At 40.3% G+C, this 15743-nt stretch overlaps 2 protein-coding genes across 4 annotated transcripts in view; one reads left to right on the top strand and one right to left on the bottom strand.

The window, feature by feature from the left end:
• nnt2 (nicotinamide nucleotide transhydrogenase 2) overlaps positions 1-6013 on the bottom strand; it is a 22939-nt gene extending 16926 nt beyond the window's left edge. Inside the window, exons 1-7 of one of the 2 annotated variants that reach the window (XM_077563148.1) lie at positions 5782-6013; positions 4412-4737; positions 4152-4317; positions 2187-2416; positions 1908-2107; positions 1012-1099; positions 819-907 (exon numbers count right to left, since the gene is read on the bottom strand). In XM_077563148.1, coding sequence (XP_077419274.1) covers positions 819-907; positions 1012-1099; positions 1908-2107; positions 2187-2416; positions 4152-4281 — 737 coding nt within the window. In that variant the 5' untranslated portion in view covers positions 4282-4317; positions 4412-4737; positions 5782-6013. The remainder of the gene's footprint in view (positions 1-818; positions 908-1011; positions 1100-1907; positions 2108-2186; positions 2417-4151; positions 4318-4411; positions 4738-5781) is intronic. The other variant, XM_077563147.1, reaches the window with a different exon arrangement.
• Positions 6014-6238: 225 nt separating this feature from the next.
• afg2b (AAA ATPase AFG2B) lies at positions 6239-12650 on the top strand. Of its 2 annotated transcripts, XM_077563150.1 has the most exons (11): positions 6239-7042; positions 7142-7254; positions 7363-7548; positions 7629-7913; positions 7992-8177; positions 8397-8555; positions 10428-10637; positions 10702-10929; positions 11110-11244; positions 12236-12361; positions 12464-12650. In XM_077563150.1, exons 1-11 carry the CDS (start codon positions 6655-6657, stop codon positions 12596-12598), a joined length of 2151 nt encoding a protein of 716 aa, XP_077419276.1. In that variant the 5' UTR covers positions 6239-6654; the 3' UTR covers positions 12599-12650. The 2 variants fall into 2 exon arrangements, with proteins under 2 accessions (XP_077419276.1, XP_077419275.1); XM_077563149.1 differs by having other exon boundaries at positions 6240-7254.
• The last annotated feature ends 3093 nt before the right edge of the window (positions 12651-15743 follow it).

The raw sequence follows: 15743 nt of genomic DNA on the forward strand, positions 1-15743 counted from the left end.
ATTGGAGTAATCCAAAAGTAATCCAGTTACATTACTTTAATATTATGGTACTTGGATTACATTACTAACTACATTTTTTTGCAGGTATTTTGTAACTGTAATGGATTACATTTTAACTCATTCACTGCCATTGACGGCTATAGACGTCAAAAATTCATTTGAACTATTTCTATTAGTTCAACATTTTTTTTCACTTTTGTTAACAAGAGAAAATTATTGTACATTTAGAACAGATCTAAAATTTGTGATTAATCATGAGTTAACTATTGAAATCATGCGATTAATTACAATTACAAATTTTAATCGCTTGACGCTCCTAATTTTTAATAATTTATTCGCCTGACGCCCCTAATTTTTAATACTCTTTTCTTTTTTAAAAATGAAATAAAATATATTTTTTTATGTCTAGCTTTTCATACTCTTGTTAACAAAAGTGGGAACAATTTTAAACTAATAGATATAGTTTAAATGATTTTTTGACGTTTATAGCCATCAACGGCAGTGAATGAGTTAAAAGTAACCCTCCTAACGCTGGTTATATGGAAAGCTGTTTGAACATTTACTGGATATGATTGATCCTAATTGGATTAGTAGATCCATTATGGCACACAAGTAGAACAACTGTCTCTTAAGTAGTAATGGCTTTTCCCCAGTACGCCTATTAGAGTCTCTTGTTCAGCACTGTAGTATAATTGTACGGTTTAATTGCACACTAGTAGGTCAAATGTGGCGTTAGTAATGAAATGAATGTTAATAGTAAGATACAACTGTTCTGCTAGTGTCGAATTGTCTTACTAGTGCAAACAAAGAGCGTCTACCTTGTGTCAAATCCTCGCACTATTGCTCCCATGGATTTGGCTGCCCCTGCGGCTGCTAAACCGGCTACGCCTCCTCCAATGACCAGGACCTAAAAACAGCACAATTTAGCTTTGAGAGTCTGGAATAAGTAAAGACACACACTCACTCACACACACACAATCTTTAATATCAACACTTGACTGTGGAGTTCACCTTAGCTGGTGGTACTTTTCCCGCAGCTGTGATCTGCCCGGTGAAGAATCTACCAAAGTGGTTGGCAGCCAAAACGACAGCCTTGTACCTACAAACCAAGACACTCAGGTCACTGATAAAACCTCTCAAACAACAGAGTCAGGCAATTTCACACTCATTATGCTGACAAAATAGTGCTCTGTTGCCACTTTGTGACACCTATGAGCAATTTTAAACATCTCGGGGGGCGTTAATTACTTGCTGAGTTTCACTGTTTGTGGCAGGGGGGCACTGAAACTATAATGAAATATACAGTAGTAGCCTGTAGGTGGCAGTAATGGTCTTTATTTACTATGGCGTTTTCACAATTTTCTCTTGTTAACAAAAGTGAGAAAAAAAAAGTTAAACTAATAGAAATAGTTCAAATGAATTTTTGACGTCTATAGCCGTCAATGGCAGTGAATGAGTTCAAATGTAATCCATTACGATTACAAATTACCTGCAAATTTTTTTTTAGTTAGTAACGTAATCCAAGTAACTGGATTACTTTTGGATTCCTCCAATATTGAGTATGCTCATGAAAACAAAAAAATATCACCACAATATATATTCTATACAATGTGCCCCTGTTAATTGCGGGTGATAGGGACCCGGGCAGCCTACACATTACAAATTTTAGATCTGTTCTAAATGTACAATAATTTTCCCCTAGGTTTTCATACTCTTGTTAACAAAAGTGAGAAAAAAAAGTTAAACTAATAGAAATAGTTCAAATTCATTTTTGACGTCTATAGCCGTCAATGGCAGTGAATGAGTTAAAGTCATGATCAACATTGTAAAATAATTTCTGTTTGGACCACATGGTATTTGTGCAGATGTATTCTAATAGCATCTATTAGATTTGACTCGGCCCTCACCCGGCGATGTTGGCCATGGAGCTGAGTGCGTCGTAGCCTTGCGCGATGGTGACCCTGGGCACTTGATCCATGGCCAACACTGTGCTCTTCCTCTCTGACAACTTCTTCATCAGCTCCGGATTCTGAGCTGGGTAGATGAAGCTCACCAGAGTGGACATTGGCTTCAGAAGGTCTGCCTCGCTCGCACTGGGGGCTCGAACCTACAGCAGGACAGAAGCGCTCCGATTAGTACTCAAGGAATACGGGGTTAATATAGACGCAGCAGGTGGACCGTCAGACCTTAAGGACCAGGTCTGATCCGAGGGCCCCTTTGACGTCGGTGATGCTGGCGCCCGCATCTTTGTATTGTTGGTCAGAGAACTTGGAGTCCTCGCCAGCTCCACTCTCCACCTTCACGCTGAAGCCTTGCTTGACCAGCGCCTCTACGCCGGCAGGTGACAGCGCCACGCGACGTTCATTTTGGAAGGTCTCCTTGGGGACGCCGACCACCAGCTCCTTGTACAGAACACCTAGAAATCAGATGAGAACACAAAACAGTTTTTTTTTCTTCAAATTGTAATTTTAAAAAAATGCAGCTTGTGTATTTTTTTTTGGGGGGGGGGGGGGGTTTAATATACAGATTTGCTCAGTTATCGTGCCGCAAATTAAAACAAACATGTTCCAAAGTGGGCATGTCTGCATTTGTTACAGGGGTCACATACTGAAAAAGGAGGTTTGTGTATAAGACACTTATAAGAATGCTTAAACAATTCAACATGCTGTATGTCAACATATGCTAAGCATTTTAAAAGTAAAATAATAAATCTCAGTCTGGGTTTATCGGTAATAAAGCAAAACGTTTTTAGTATTAGTGTGATATCTTTTTTTTTTTATAATAATAAAAACTACATGATGCCTTCCTTATAACATTTAAAATTTTAATTAATCAAAGTCAAATTTAAAAAAATTTTGTATTTTGGGACATTCAAATTTATCTACAGAATAAGTGTGACATGTTATTTTCTTTTACATTAAAATTTAGTGTATTAGTGTAAAGTGTATTCATGTATATATTTACATTAAACATGTTCTACAATTTTATAGTAATAAAAAAGTGTGACCATTTGGAATTAAACTTTTTGGGCCATTAAAATTTTTATTTATTTTGTCGTTTAAAAAATTTACTTTTTTCTTGTAAGCCTTTGCTGCAGACCGCGATTACTTTTATTATTATTATTGCACGTGGCAGGCCAATAAAAAAATGTGGCTGAACTTTGGACACCATTGTTGTAGATGCACCGTCACCTTTTTTCTTCCATCTGTGAATTTTTTTTTTAGGTTTTACAAACTCCTATTTCTGTATGTGTTAATTCCCATTAGGGCTGGGCAATAAATAGAATTAATTTGATAGATCGGCATTTTAAAAATTGAATCTTTGAACATTTTCTAAATCGTGAAATCAAATTTTGTCTTTTGGATTCTTACAAGCTGTTGTTCTTATGTTGTTACATTTGAATGTTTTTGTGGCAGAATGCTGGATTGATGCTTTACAATAGCTACTAACGACTTCATTGTGGCGTTTAAGAAAAAAAACTATGACTGTAAAGTTTATGTCAAAACTAATTTAGAATCAGTATACATTATTATACATTTTTTTTTAGGCACTTAGCGTAAAGTTCGAGAAACTCTAACGTACAGTACAATAAATAGCACTTTTTATACACAATACTGTAGTCGTCCCCCCCCCCCCCACCACCTCCCCTTTCTCCAAGCACTAGCGTAAAGCTGCATGAATGGCTGAGACCAAGTGTCAGGTTAACATTTCTCACCATAAATGGCGCCGTGACCTCGCTACCATGGCGACACCATTAGCAGGTGATCGGCTCTCAGCCAGCGTGGCTTAGGCCTGCTCCGCTCCAGCACAGATAGCGGCGCATAAAAGTTGCAATGGAAAACTTGCACAACTCTACTTAAACATTTCGTTTCCAATACTTTGAGAGCGTGCAAATCGGATCCTCGGTTTATTTTTAGGTGAGAAGTGTCCAGGCAGCAATGTTTGTACAGGTCACCTTTATCTGACCTCTTACATGTTAGCAAGACAGAAAGCATGGCGGCAACTTTTCCATTGCTGGGGTTTCCTTGTCCACACTTCTAGTATTTTAGTCAGTGACTTTGTCCCTTCTTGCTCAAATCAGATTCAACTCACAGGCCTCTCTTCTGCACAGAAGCCTCGATATAGTATTTTTACTAAAGAATTTCTCATACCTTTATTGACCTTTTCTTCCCATAATGCAGGGAAGGTCCGAAAATTCCTCCTTGTTGGTATCTTGTGACGGACTCCTCGCTGGAGCAAAGTGAGAGACGAGCCGGAGATGCAGTGCAGGAGGGTCGACATGGCCACGGAGCGTCCGCCCGGAAACTCCTTCTGGGTCTGCCAAGCAAGAGTTCAGATTTGAAGTTAACACCAATTTGGCTGATAAATAACACAAATAAGCCTCGGTGGAACCGGCGGCGCACAGTCGCACCTTAGCTGTGTGTTCCAAGAGACCTAGCAGACGTAGCAAAGTGACATTTCAGCTTGACGGACAGGACGCGCGCGTGCGCACACACAAACAGATCCCGGGCCTGATCTCTCACACACATTATGGCTCGTTCACGCGGTCTGGAATTATGACGGCACAGATGGAAAGTGTGCCAAGTGCGTTCTGGCTGGCGTGCGGGCAGGAAGCAGAGAAAGTTAGGCAGGGACGTCAAATGTTTTGAGGATGAAATGGGGGCATCTGAGGACAAACTGGTTCCAACACAAACATGCAATGTTTGCGGATAGTGGATTCGGAGAAAAGAGAGTGACCTAAAAAAGAGTGAGAAGGAGGCGTGAATTGAATGGAGTGGAAATGAGATGAATGGTGTTGAATGATTTTGAACTTGTTCTTTTACCACATGGCATTGTCAAGCTTAAAAAAAAATCTTAGCAATAATATGTTCTCTCCACTAACACACCTGATTCATGATCAGGATCGTTATCAGTAGGGGTGGGAATCTCTGAATGTCTCACGATTCGATTCAGAATCGATTTTCGATTAAGAGCCATTTTTGATTCACAATAATTTGATTGATAATGATTTTTGCTTCAATCTATAGATGTACAAGGAATTGTAATGATCTACTCCAGTCTGACTCGCTAATGCTCATTAACGCGCTACTCGCGGCACTTTCATCACTCAAAACATCGGCTCCACGCTGCAAAAAAACAACTTTTATTTAAATAACTAGATCGTGACTTTTTCCTTCTACTCTCCAATGTGGCTACAACTCGAACCACACTGCCCCTCAGTGGCCAAACCGGGTAAAACATGAACAGCGCTCCAAATATATAAAATAATTTAAATAAAATCGATTTTGGGACTTTTAAAATAGATTCTGAATCGTACTAAATGAGAATCGATTTTTTGGCACACCCCTAGTTATCAGGCTTCCGCAAAGCTTGCTGATGAGCTGATCATTAGATTCAGCTGCGCTAAAGGAGGGAGACATGAAAAACAGGCTGGATAGGGGCTCTCGAGGACAGGACTTGGCCACCCCTGCACTAAAGCAATATTAACCAGAATATCATATTTAGACTAGTGGGGCTGCATAGAACAATTATTGTTTGGGTTGGCTCCCCCTTTAAGATTTACATTGGTGAAAAAAATCAGGGCAAAAAATAAATACCCTTGGGAAGTTATATGCATTTGCATTCAGTCACACAGGATTCATAAAACAAAAGTGGGGTAGACACAAATGGCCAGCATCGAGCCCAGAAGGTTAAACCACTGAATGACATAATCAGATTCCATTGTGTTGCATTGATTCACCCACAAATAAAGTAGGTCTTCCGTATTATTGCCAGACTTGCCTTTTTTAAGGAATTCCACCGGGGTCAATAGTTCAACTTTAGCCTCAGAAGGAGTTACAGCCTGCCAGGCTGCCACTATCCACAGTCGACCCAAGCACCTGGCACACGCATGCACACTCTCATAAACGACTTTCCGCTGTCTGGATTGCGCCGGCGAGCGCCGCCAGCACTACTATTTATGGATAAATAGCAAAGCACGTGACTAGTTCTCATGACCAGTGACCACCTTGGGAGCAGAAGAGCTCAGCACGTTGCAGACGCCACTTAAATACTGCCGGAGAATCGAATTAAAGGTTTAGCGTCAATCAAAACCCAGACAAGAGACTTGAGGACACTTGCATTACACACACTTTTTAAACTTGAGCAAATATTTGTCTACATTTTACTAAAGTATTTCTGTCTCTTTTTTTAAGACTTGCATTTCTTTTTCGGTACACTTGGGGCCAATGTTGGCCAATGACGAAGATTCTTATTATTTTTTAATATTATTATTATTTTTTAGAGATTAGTGTAAATAAAAGTAATGATGAAATACATTCTCAATGCGGACACTATTCGTATTTAAGGATTTTGGTGCTTCTGCAGTTTTATTGTTATGGTCGCAGAACGGAAGTCAGAAACAGGAAAACGTAGTTGACCACATGGATATTGTAAACATGACTTCTTCTGACCAACTCGCCGCGTGTGCCGTGTAGTTGTATTATAATACGATACGGAAATTATATACACGTACACGAGTTTATTTGTATGTAGCAGAATGGTTGTTTTTAATTCGTAACTGCTAGCTAATAGCATAGCTAACACTGGAGCTGTACGAGCGTATGTATTCAATCCCCGGATGGTAAAACTGGTCATGCAAGCAATATTTACTTGATGATGACGCCTCTGAAGCTGTTGTCAGTCGAACCATCAGATCGGGGCTCGCAGAGATGCAGGCTGGGTCCAGGTTTGATGTCAGCGCTGGGCTTGAGCGTGGGCTCCCCGGTGATGGTGTCCCTTCCCGGTGGAAGCTGCCTGTGCACCGCGTGGCCCAGGCATGACCTGGCTGAGGGCTTCCTGCAGGTGGACACGAAGTGTTGCTCTCTTCATCTCGTCAGGCATCCCCCCCTCACGCCTCACACCCTGGATCCCGAGCAAGTCACACCCGTCCCGTGTCCCAAACTGAAAGGAATGAAGATAAGCGTGGTCGTCCGAAGTGTTGACTTCAAGAGAAACACCTCACCTCGTTTTGTTCACGAGCTTGTGAAAGACATGCTGAAAGGTGCCTTAGTACATACGGAACATGTCATAAACCTGGAGGATTTCAATACGGTCATTCGATATGTTGTCATTACAAACATCTATCCGGATTCTAACACAGCCGGACTCGTCACTTCCAAAACTAGTGTGGAGATTTCTGACATCCAAACTGTCAGGCACTTCGAGAGCCATCTGCAGGGGCAGGTCACTGTGCCCCTCGGGGGCCTGGAGGAGGTCAGCGTGCATGAATTTGAATGAAGAATGTTCTTTCATAGCATTTTTTTTTTTTAGTACAATTAATTTAAACCCAAACTAAAATATTTTTCCCCCAATGCACCCTAGGTGAGCGCATCTCTAAGAGAGATGCTGCAGCTGCCGCTTCTCTATCCAGGCACCCTGGATTCTCTTGGGGTGTCGTGTCCTAGAGGTGTGCTGCTGGTCGGGCCGCCAGGTGTTGGAAAGACACAGCTGGTACGCAAAGTGGTTGGAGAAGTGGGAGCCAGCCTTGTGGTGGTCAGAGGGCCAGAGGTAAAAAAAAAAATTAAACCTCTATCTACATTATCTGTAAGTCCACCTTTCCGTCTTAATTACGGAATGGAATGTTCCAGGTTGTGCGTTCCCGCCCGGGTGAAAGCGAGGAGGTGTTGCGAGGCGTGTTCACGCAGGCTCGCGCTGCGGCAGAGGAGGGTCCATGTGTTCTCTTCTTGGACGAGCTGGACTCTCTTTTCCCGAGAAGAAGCGGTACGTCCGCCCCGGAGAACCGCCTGGTGGCTCAGCTCCTCACGCTGATGGACGGGGTGGACCGTTCGGATCGCTTCCTCGTCATCGGTGCCACCAACCGCCCGGACAGCTTAGACCCGGCCCTGCGCAGGCCTGGAAGATTTGACAGAGAAGTAAAAAAATATATATCAACACTAATGAATGTGTGAATCGTCACAAACATGTTTTAAAAAAATCATCTTCATCTTTAGGTTATTATTGGGCCTCCTACCTTGTGCCAGAGAGCAGCCATCTTGTCTGTTCTGTCTGAGAAGATGCCGATGTGTCCCAATGTGGATATGACGGAGCTGGCACAGAGAACCACAGGTTATGTCGGGTCAGACCTCAGCGCACTTTGCAGGGAGGCCGCCATGCACGCTATGCGGGAAAACGTAAAGGTGAAGCAAGTGATGCATCATATATTATTATATATTACCGTTTTAGTGTTTTACTACAATCTTTTGGCAAATTTTCACCATTTTGTCTCTATTCTACTTTATTTGATGCACATCTATCTTTTATTTGCAATCCCATGGTTGGTTCATCAGGACAATTAAAAAAATGTTCATTGAAAACAATAAAATGTTGAGCTGCCTGGTTGTCATCTTTTCACGCAGAGTTCAGGGGAGCAGATGGTGGCATTGAAACATTTCCTTGAGGCTCTGAAGTCGGTCCGGCCGTCCTGCCTGCGGAGCAGCCTTGGCCGGACGGACCTCGCTCCTGTGGCCTGGGAGCAGATTGGAGGTCTTGATGACATCAAACTGAAACTGAGACAGGTGAGATTAAAAAAAAACAAAAAACTTTTCATAGTGATTATATCATGCAGTGGTTTACACACTCTCCAGGCACTTCCAATACAAAAGCCAGATTGAAAGGTCTGCCTTTAAAATACATGACACTGGTCAAGTTAGAACTTCTAGATGAACAAGAAAATCATCTCAATACTTTTACTGTAATTGGTAACGGAATGAATCCACAGTTAATATAGTTGACCATTTTGATCAATACTCGCATCTTGGTGATGAAAAGTGTCCGTTTTTGGTTAACACTGACAGCATTGCTACTGCAACTGGCAAGAGCGTCTCACTGGGTGTGAAGTAGGGTTGGGAATCTTTGAATGTCTCACGATTCGATTCCGATTTTTGGGTCTACGATTCGATTCAAAATCGTTTTTCGATTAAGAACGATTTTAGATTCAAAATGATTTGATTGACAATGATTTTTGCTTGAATCTATAGATGTGCATGGAATCGAAATGATCTACTCCAGTCTGACTCGTTAATGCTAATTAGCGCGCTACTCGCAGCACTTTCATCACTCAAAAGAACGGCTCCACACTGCAAAAAAAAACAAAAAACTTTTATTGGAATAACTTGATCGTGACTTTTTCGGGTACAACATGAACAGCGCTCCAAATAATGGCACACAAAGACGAGGCAATATGAAATAATTTAAATAAAATCGATTTGGGGACATTTAAAATCGATTCTGAATCGTACTACTTAAGAAGAATGACGATTCTTATGAGAATCAATTTTTTTGGACACACTCCAAGTGTGAAGCATTTGAAAGCTGCATTCTGGCTTTTAGTCAGCAGATGGCATCTTAACCCTAGTGTGTCCCCTAGAAAATTTAGAGCGATGTAGGACCATTCACTCCAGCAGTAAGCACTTTCTAAAATGTTGGGTTGCCTTATTTAGTAATGTGTGTGGGGTCAATTGAACTAAACTGATTATACCACTTAAGTGTAATCTAGGGACTCGATTATACCATTTCAGTATTTATGGGTGTAGATTGTGCCACTTCACTGTTACAGTTTATTTTTCCATGCAATTTAGTAAGGTAAGCAACATTTTAGAAACTGCTCTTACTTACTTCCTGTGTGGAGTTTTGATGTTCAAATGCCCAAAGGAGACAAAGGGTATATAAAATGGATGGATTGATAGTTTATGTGCTCATACTTGACATCAACCTAATATTTCCTGCTTCCATTTTGTGCTATGCTCTGCTTTTGTCTGTTTATGCATTGAAAGTTTTGAGAAAATCTAGACGACATCCAGCTCAGGAGCCTAGATGGGTGTGACAATCAGTGGTACTTTAAATCCAGTGGGATACATCACAGATGTCTAAAAAAATGTCAGAAAAAAAAAATATTACAATATCATAGGAAAATGTGTTTTTATTTCAGTAATTCAATTCAAAAACAGAAACTTGTGTATTATTCTGATTCATTAAACACAGGAATTTCTTGAGATGATCCATTTTAGCTCTAAGTTGTAAACATCAAAATGATACCAAATCTTTTTTTTTTTTAACGTTTTTATTCATCTCAGGAGGCGGCCATTTTGCCACTTGCTGTTGAGGGAAAATGACATCACAGTTGCTCAGGTCTCAAGTTACAACCAATCACAGCGCAGCTTCAGAAAACAGGCGAGCTGTGATTGGTCGTTTGCTGAGCAACCACCGTGATGTCATCTTCAGTCGACAGCAAGTGGCAAAATGGCCGCCCCCTGAGATGAATAAAAACGGCTGGATTTTTACATCTGCTCTAAATGTGCAATGAAAAGATGACTAATAATAGCGTGGGAAAAGCACTTTTTGTTTTTGTTTTCCATTCATTGCGTGTTCCTCTGTGTGTGAACGCGAAGTGTATCGAGTGGCCAATGATGTACCCCGAAGCCTTCTCCCGCCTGGGTCTGCGTCGCCCCCGTGGCGTCCTTCTCTACGGGCCTCCGGGTTGCGCCAAGACAACGCTGGTCCGCGCTGCAGCCTCGGCCTCAAATTGCACCTTCCTGTCCGTCAGTGGCGCTGACCTCTACTCGCCCTACGTGGGAGACTCGGAGAAGGCTTTGTCACAGGTGCTTTTTGTCTTCGCCATCTTTTCGTGGGGTTTCGTCTACAAACTCACCCGCGGCGTTTCAGCTGTTTAGCCAAGCGCGGGCCTGCGCTCCCTGCATCCTTTTCCTGGATGAGATCGACTCTGTGATGGGCTCGCGGCGCAACGGTCAGGCGCTTAACAGCGTTCAGACCCGACTCTTGTCCGTGCTCCTCAACGAGATGGACGGCGTCGGTCTGAAGACGCTGGAAAGGAGGGGGACGCAGAAGATCCTCCAGGCGGTGGGAGGAGGGGAGCATCATACACCAGAACAGGTTAAACCACATGAACACTACAATGTATGTGTGAAGTTGTTTCTCCAGTCTTTTTTTATTTTGCCATTAAATCGGTTCCTGTTTACACTCAAGATAAACAATTTGTTAAGCATTTCATGACGAAGATATTTTTTATTTGACATCAGTGTCCTGCTAGTATACATTTGTGCTCTTTGACAGACGGACAGCCAGGAAGTGTGCAACAAAGACGTGCTGGTCGTAGCTGCCACAAACAGACTTGACTGTTTGGACAGCGCCCTCTTGAGGCCTGGCAGACTGGACCACATTCTCTATGTGCCGCCACCGGACCAACAGGTGAGTTAGAGCAGTGGTCCCCAACCACCGGGCCGCGGCCCGGTACCGGGCCGTGGGTCATTTGGTACCGAAAGAAAAAAAATTGCATTATTTTTTTATTTTTTTCGAAATTATGTTTTATTTTGAAAAGTGGCCGGATTCTGTCTGTTACATCCGTCTCACTTGACAACTCTGTTGTTGGTGCGACGTTATGGACACCGTTAATAAAGTTGCACATGATTACACAGTAGATTTACGTTCATTATTATTATAGAGAAAATACCACAGTTTTTTTCTTGTCATTTTATTTTGTCTTTATCAGCTAAACCTTTAGATTGGGCCGTGAAAATATTGTCAGACATTAAACCGGTTGTCAGACATTAAACCGGTCCGTGGCACAGAAAAGGTTGGGGACCACTGAGTTAGAGGACATACCCACTTATGTTGTTTCTAACCTTTATTACAAAATTCTAGGTTTTTATACTCGTTAACAAAAGTGGGAAAAAAAAATTGAACTAATAAAAATAGTTAAAATAATTTTTTGACGTTTATAGCCGTCAATGGCAGTGAATGATTTTATTTTATTTTTTGAAGAAAAAATTATTAAAAATTCGGGGTGTCAGGCGATTACAATTTTTAATCGTAAATAATCGCATGACTTCACTAGTTGCCATAAATTCATAAAAAAAAAAAATCAATATATATTATTAAAAAATTAAGGGCAAGAGGAGATTACATTTTTTAATTGTAATTAATCGCATGATTTCACTAGTTAACTCACGATTAATCACAAGTTTCATATCTGTTCTAAATCTACAATAAAAATTTTTAGAAGTTTTCATACTCTTAAAAAATAAAATATTAAACTGATAAAAATAGTTCAAATAAAATGTTGACGTTTATAGCCGTAAATGGCAGTGAATGAGTTAATATATAGTTTTCTCATTAATTTGTCTTTCCCTAGAGAACTTACAAGTTGTGGACTGATAAATGTGAGTTGTCTTGTGTTTAGGCCCGCCTCACCATTCTGAAGGTGTGCACAAAGTCAATGCCCGTGGCTGCAGATGTGCGTTTGGAGGAGCTAGCTGCCAGGACACATTTCTACTCTGGAGCGGACCTGGAAAATCTTTGTAAAGAGGTCATCGAAAGCATTTCACTTCTCAAGTCTCAGCTCAGACTAAAAATGTAGAATTGTCTCGAAAGCGGCACCAATCTGAAAACTCGTGTTTTTGTGTCGCAGGCTGCTTTGTTGGCGTTAGAAGAAAACATGGAGGCGTCTAGTATCAAACACGTGCACTTCCTGCAGTCCCTCAAGAAAACCAAGTCGTCTCTCACAGCCCAGCAAATCCAAACATACCAGATAACATCTCATTAAAAAATGTAAAAATCCACCAACATTTATTTTTAATAAAACAATACAAAGCCCAGCTTCACTGTCTTTTGTTTTCCTCCTCTCAAAATGAGTTCTCCCTTTGAGTTGCAAGGGGGCGCTGTGCACTCTTCAATGTATTGATCCACTACTTTAATGGTTAGCAAATCCTCCATCCATACATTGTGACAAACACAGATTTCATGTAAGTACAGTTGACTCTGAAAAGCTTATTGCCTGAAAGGCTTTTATTTAAATGCAGAGGCTTGAGGTAAGATGTTTGTTTTGAATTTTGCATGTGGAATGAGACTTTATTGGTATTTTTAATCCTTTTTTAATTGGATGGGTGAGTACCACTCAACGCATGTTTCTGTCATACGGTTTATGATTGTTTAAATAAAATGTTTAAAACTTGATACAGTTCTTGCAAATAAAATATTTTATTTTGCATGGATGACAAAGTTTGCATTTATGCTTTAAAATGAAAATGATAACCCTGTAATGGAAAGCTCCAAATTTGTTAAGTGATCACTTGAGATATTATTATTATGTTTTAGATTTGAGCCATTGTTTGGCTGATTTTTTTCTTTCACTTGTGAGCAACATTTTGAACCTTTCAAAGCACAACAGTATGGCAATTTGTTGTTTGTTTTGAACAATTCTTCAAAAGCCAGCCTTTAACTCAACTGCCATTTGAAGTTTACTGTCAAACTAAATAAAAAGGATTACATGTGTATTTTAAACAACACTGCCTTACAGCCTGCTAGCTTAATGCTAACAACGCAAGCAACAGATATTTGAACACAAATGTGGTGCAACACATGTTGACATAAATATAAAAATACTCACAGGCATATATCTTTATCCTCTGTGAAGTGATAATTAATAGGACTGCAATTTACTGCAGCCTTGGGACCATTTCCATGTATAATTATCCTTATGTCTGTACTATACTACACAATATAATAATAAACTACTTTCTAATTAATTTTTTTTTTTAATATAAGTTTTTATATAATGCTATTTTTTGTTGGGGTTATTTTGGGAAACTAACGGATTAATGACATTTCCATTCATTTCAATGGAGAAAGATGATTTGATTAACAAGCGTGGTTATCTTGTACTGTATCTCAAGTCACCACTGTATTTTAAAAAAAAAACATCCATCTTAACGTCCAATGGAAAATTACAGGAAACTTTCCGGACATGTTCCACACAACTAATGTGTAAATATGTCCTGTTTCTCATCAGGTATCAAAACACTTGTTCAAAATGAGGAGATTTTTCCTAACGTAAAAAAAAAAAAAAAGAGGCGAGTTTGACTTGGATGTTTTCTGAGTGATGAAAGCTGATGCTGGTTTAATGATGCTTCAATTGCATGCAGCTGATCCCGCTGATCGGGTTCGTGGCTTTCGCTGCGATGGGAGCCACCACGGCATCCATCTACTTTCTATTCACCAAATCTAACGTCATGTGAGCAACAGTTGTTGTTGTCGGGATTATTATTATTATTTATCTATGTGAACCACTACACTACCCATTCATAGATAATATAGACTACGAATCAGTCACGCGAATCACTACAATGCCAATGTAATGTGAGCCATTACACTTCTACTTTATCAGCCGTCTATATGCACCATTGCACTACAACTTTCTGGTTAATAGACATAAGACGTTATTATTAATCAGTATGTCAACCATTATACTACCAGTTTCTTTATAATAGAACTTTATATGACATCTGTGAGAACCAATGTACTACCAAATTCTATAGATTTCTAGATCTTATTACTAAACTGTGATAATACTTGATTGGACCTGTGGCTCCTTTAAATTTAGGTGTGTGAATACTGTTGTTTCATGCTCACTGACTAAGTTGTAACGTTTGTGTGGTTGGTCACGTGGGTGTTTGCAAAGTACACATTTTCGTTTTATGGCCACACAGACTGGCAATCCAAACACTCGCCCTATTATGCCTCCCATCCCGAGTGAAATAAATTCCACACGGCAAATGTTAGAAAATGTTTGGTGCATTCTGTTCACATTACATATCGTCTTTAACAAAGCTATCATTTTAAGAGGGAAAGGTGCCGATCCTTTAAGCCAAGCTGTAACAGCAATACACTCTCAGCCATCCAAAAAACACATTAAGTACACTATTACTATTCTGTATGATGAAAGTGCACCACCAGGTGGACGGAAAGGATATAACAGCCCATGCTGTGTTTGCTATGGTAGTAAAAGGCAGAGGTGGGAAAAAGTCATTGCTTTGCAAGTCACAAGTCTTAAATTCCGAGTCAAGGCTGACAAGTCTCAAGCAATTTACGAGTCCTACACTTTGAGTTTTAAGTCCTTTCGAGTCATTTTTGCATCATAGATGATATTACTTAGTGTGAGCACCAAAGTAGGAGTCAGGGACTCAGGGAGTGTACCAAAAATGGTGCAACAGAGTTTTGTGTTTGCAATGTCTTACCAGTGTGTTGACAGTCTTATTAACTATGCAGTTAGCAACAATAATTAGCCGATAAACAACTAACATTAGCTTACTTGCCGGGCCTAGTGGTGCAACTGATCACAAAAGTCACTGATCGGATTGTTTAAAAAACACACGCACACACAAAAAAAACACAAAATAAAATCAGATAAATAGAACTTTGTCTTAATTATTTTTTATAAAATGCTTTTTCCCATTAAATTGTAATATATATATATATAAGTGCAATTGAAGGCACATTCCCGTCGTTTAAACAGTGAGAGTGGATCACAAAGTAGCATAGGTCCACAATAAGAAAAGCAGCTCGCCAAGCAGCAGCTGTCAAACTAACTGTTGCTAGCCAGGCACTCGATGCTAACGTTAACAGTTAGCTACTGGCCACGAACGCCGGAAACTTGTACCGTATCGTGCAATGACGACGTAATTAACTTGCGGTTTCTTCGCGTCCTAAATTCGCTATTTAATATGATTTCGGGTTGGCATTATGATAATGGTGGTAGAAAATACGTAATTTCAATAAAAACGTCGATAATGCAAGCCAAAATGTCAAAGGGAAGTAGTCAAGCAAGCGTTCACGCCACCATGCAGGCACTCTTTCAAAGTTAAATACACCAAGGCCATTGCATTGGTGTTAATGTATTATTCGGTCAGCTT

The sequence above is a fragment of the Vanacampus margaritifer genome, chromosome 4 (genome assembly GCF_051991255.1).
Source record: "Vanacampus margaritifer isolate UIUO_Vmar chromosome 4, RoL_Vmar_1.0, whole genome shotgun sequence".
In the NCBI taxonomy this organism is placed as follows: Eukaryota; Metazoa; Chordata; class Actinopteri; order Syngnathiformes; family Syngnathidae; genus Vanacampus; species Vanacampus margaritifer.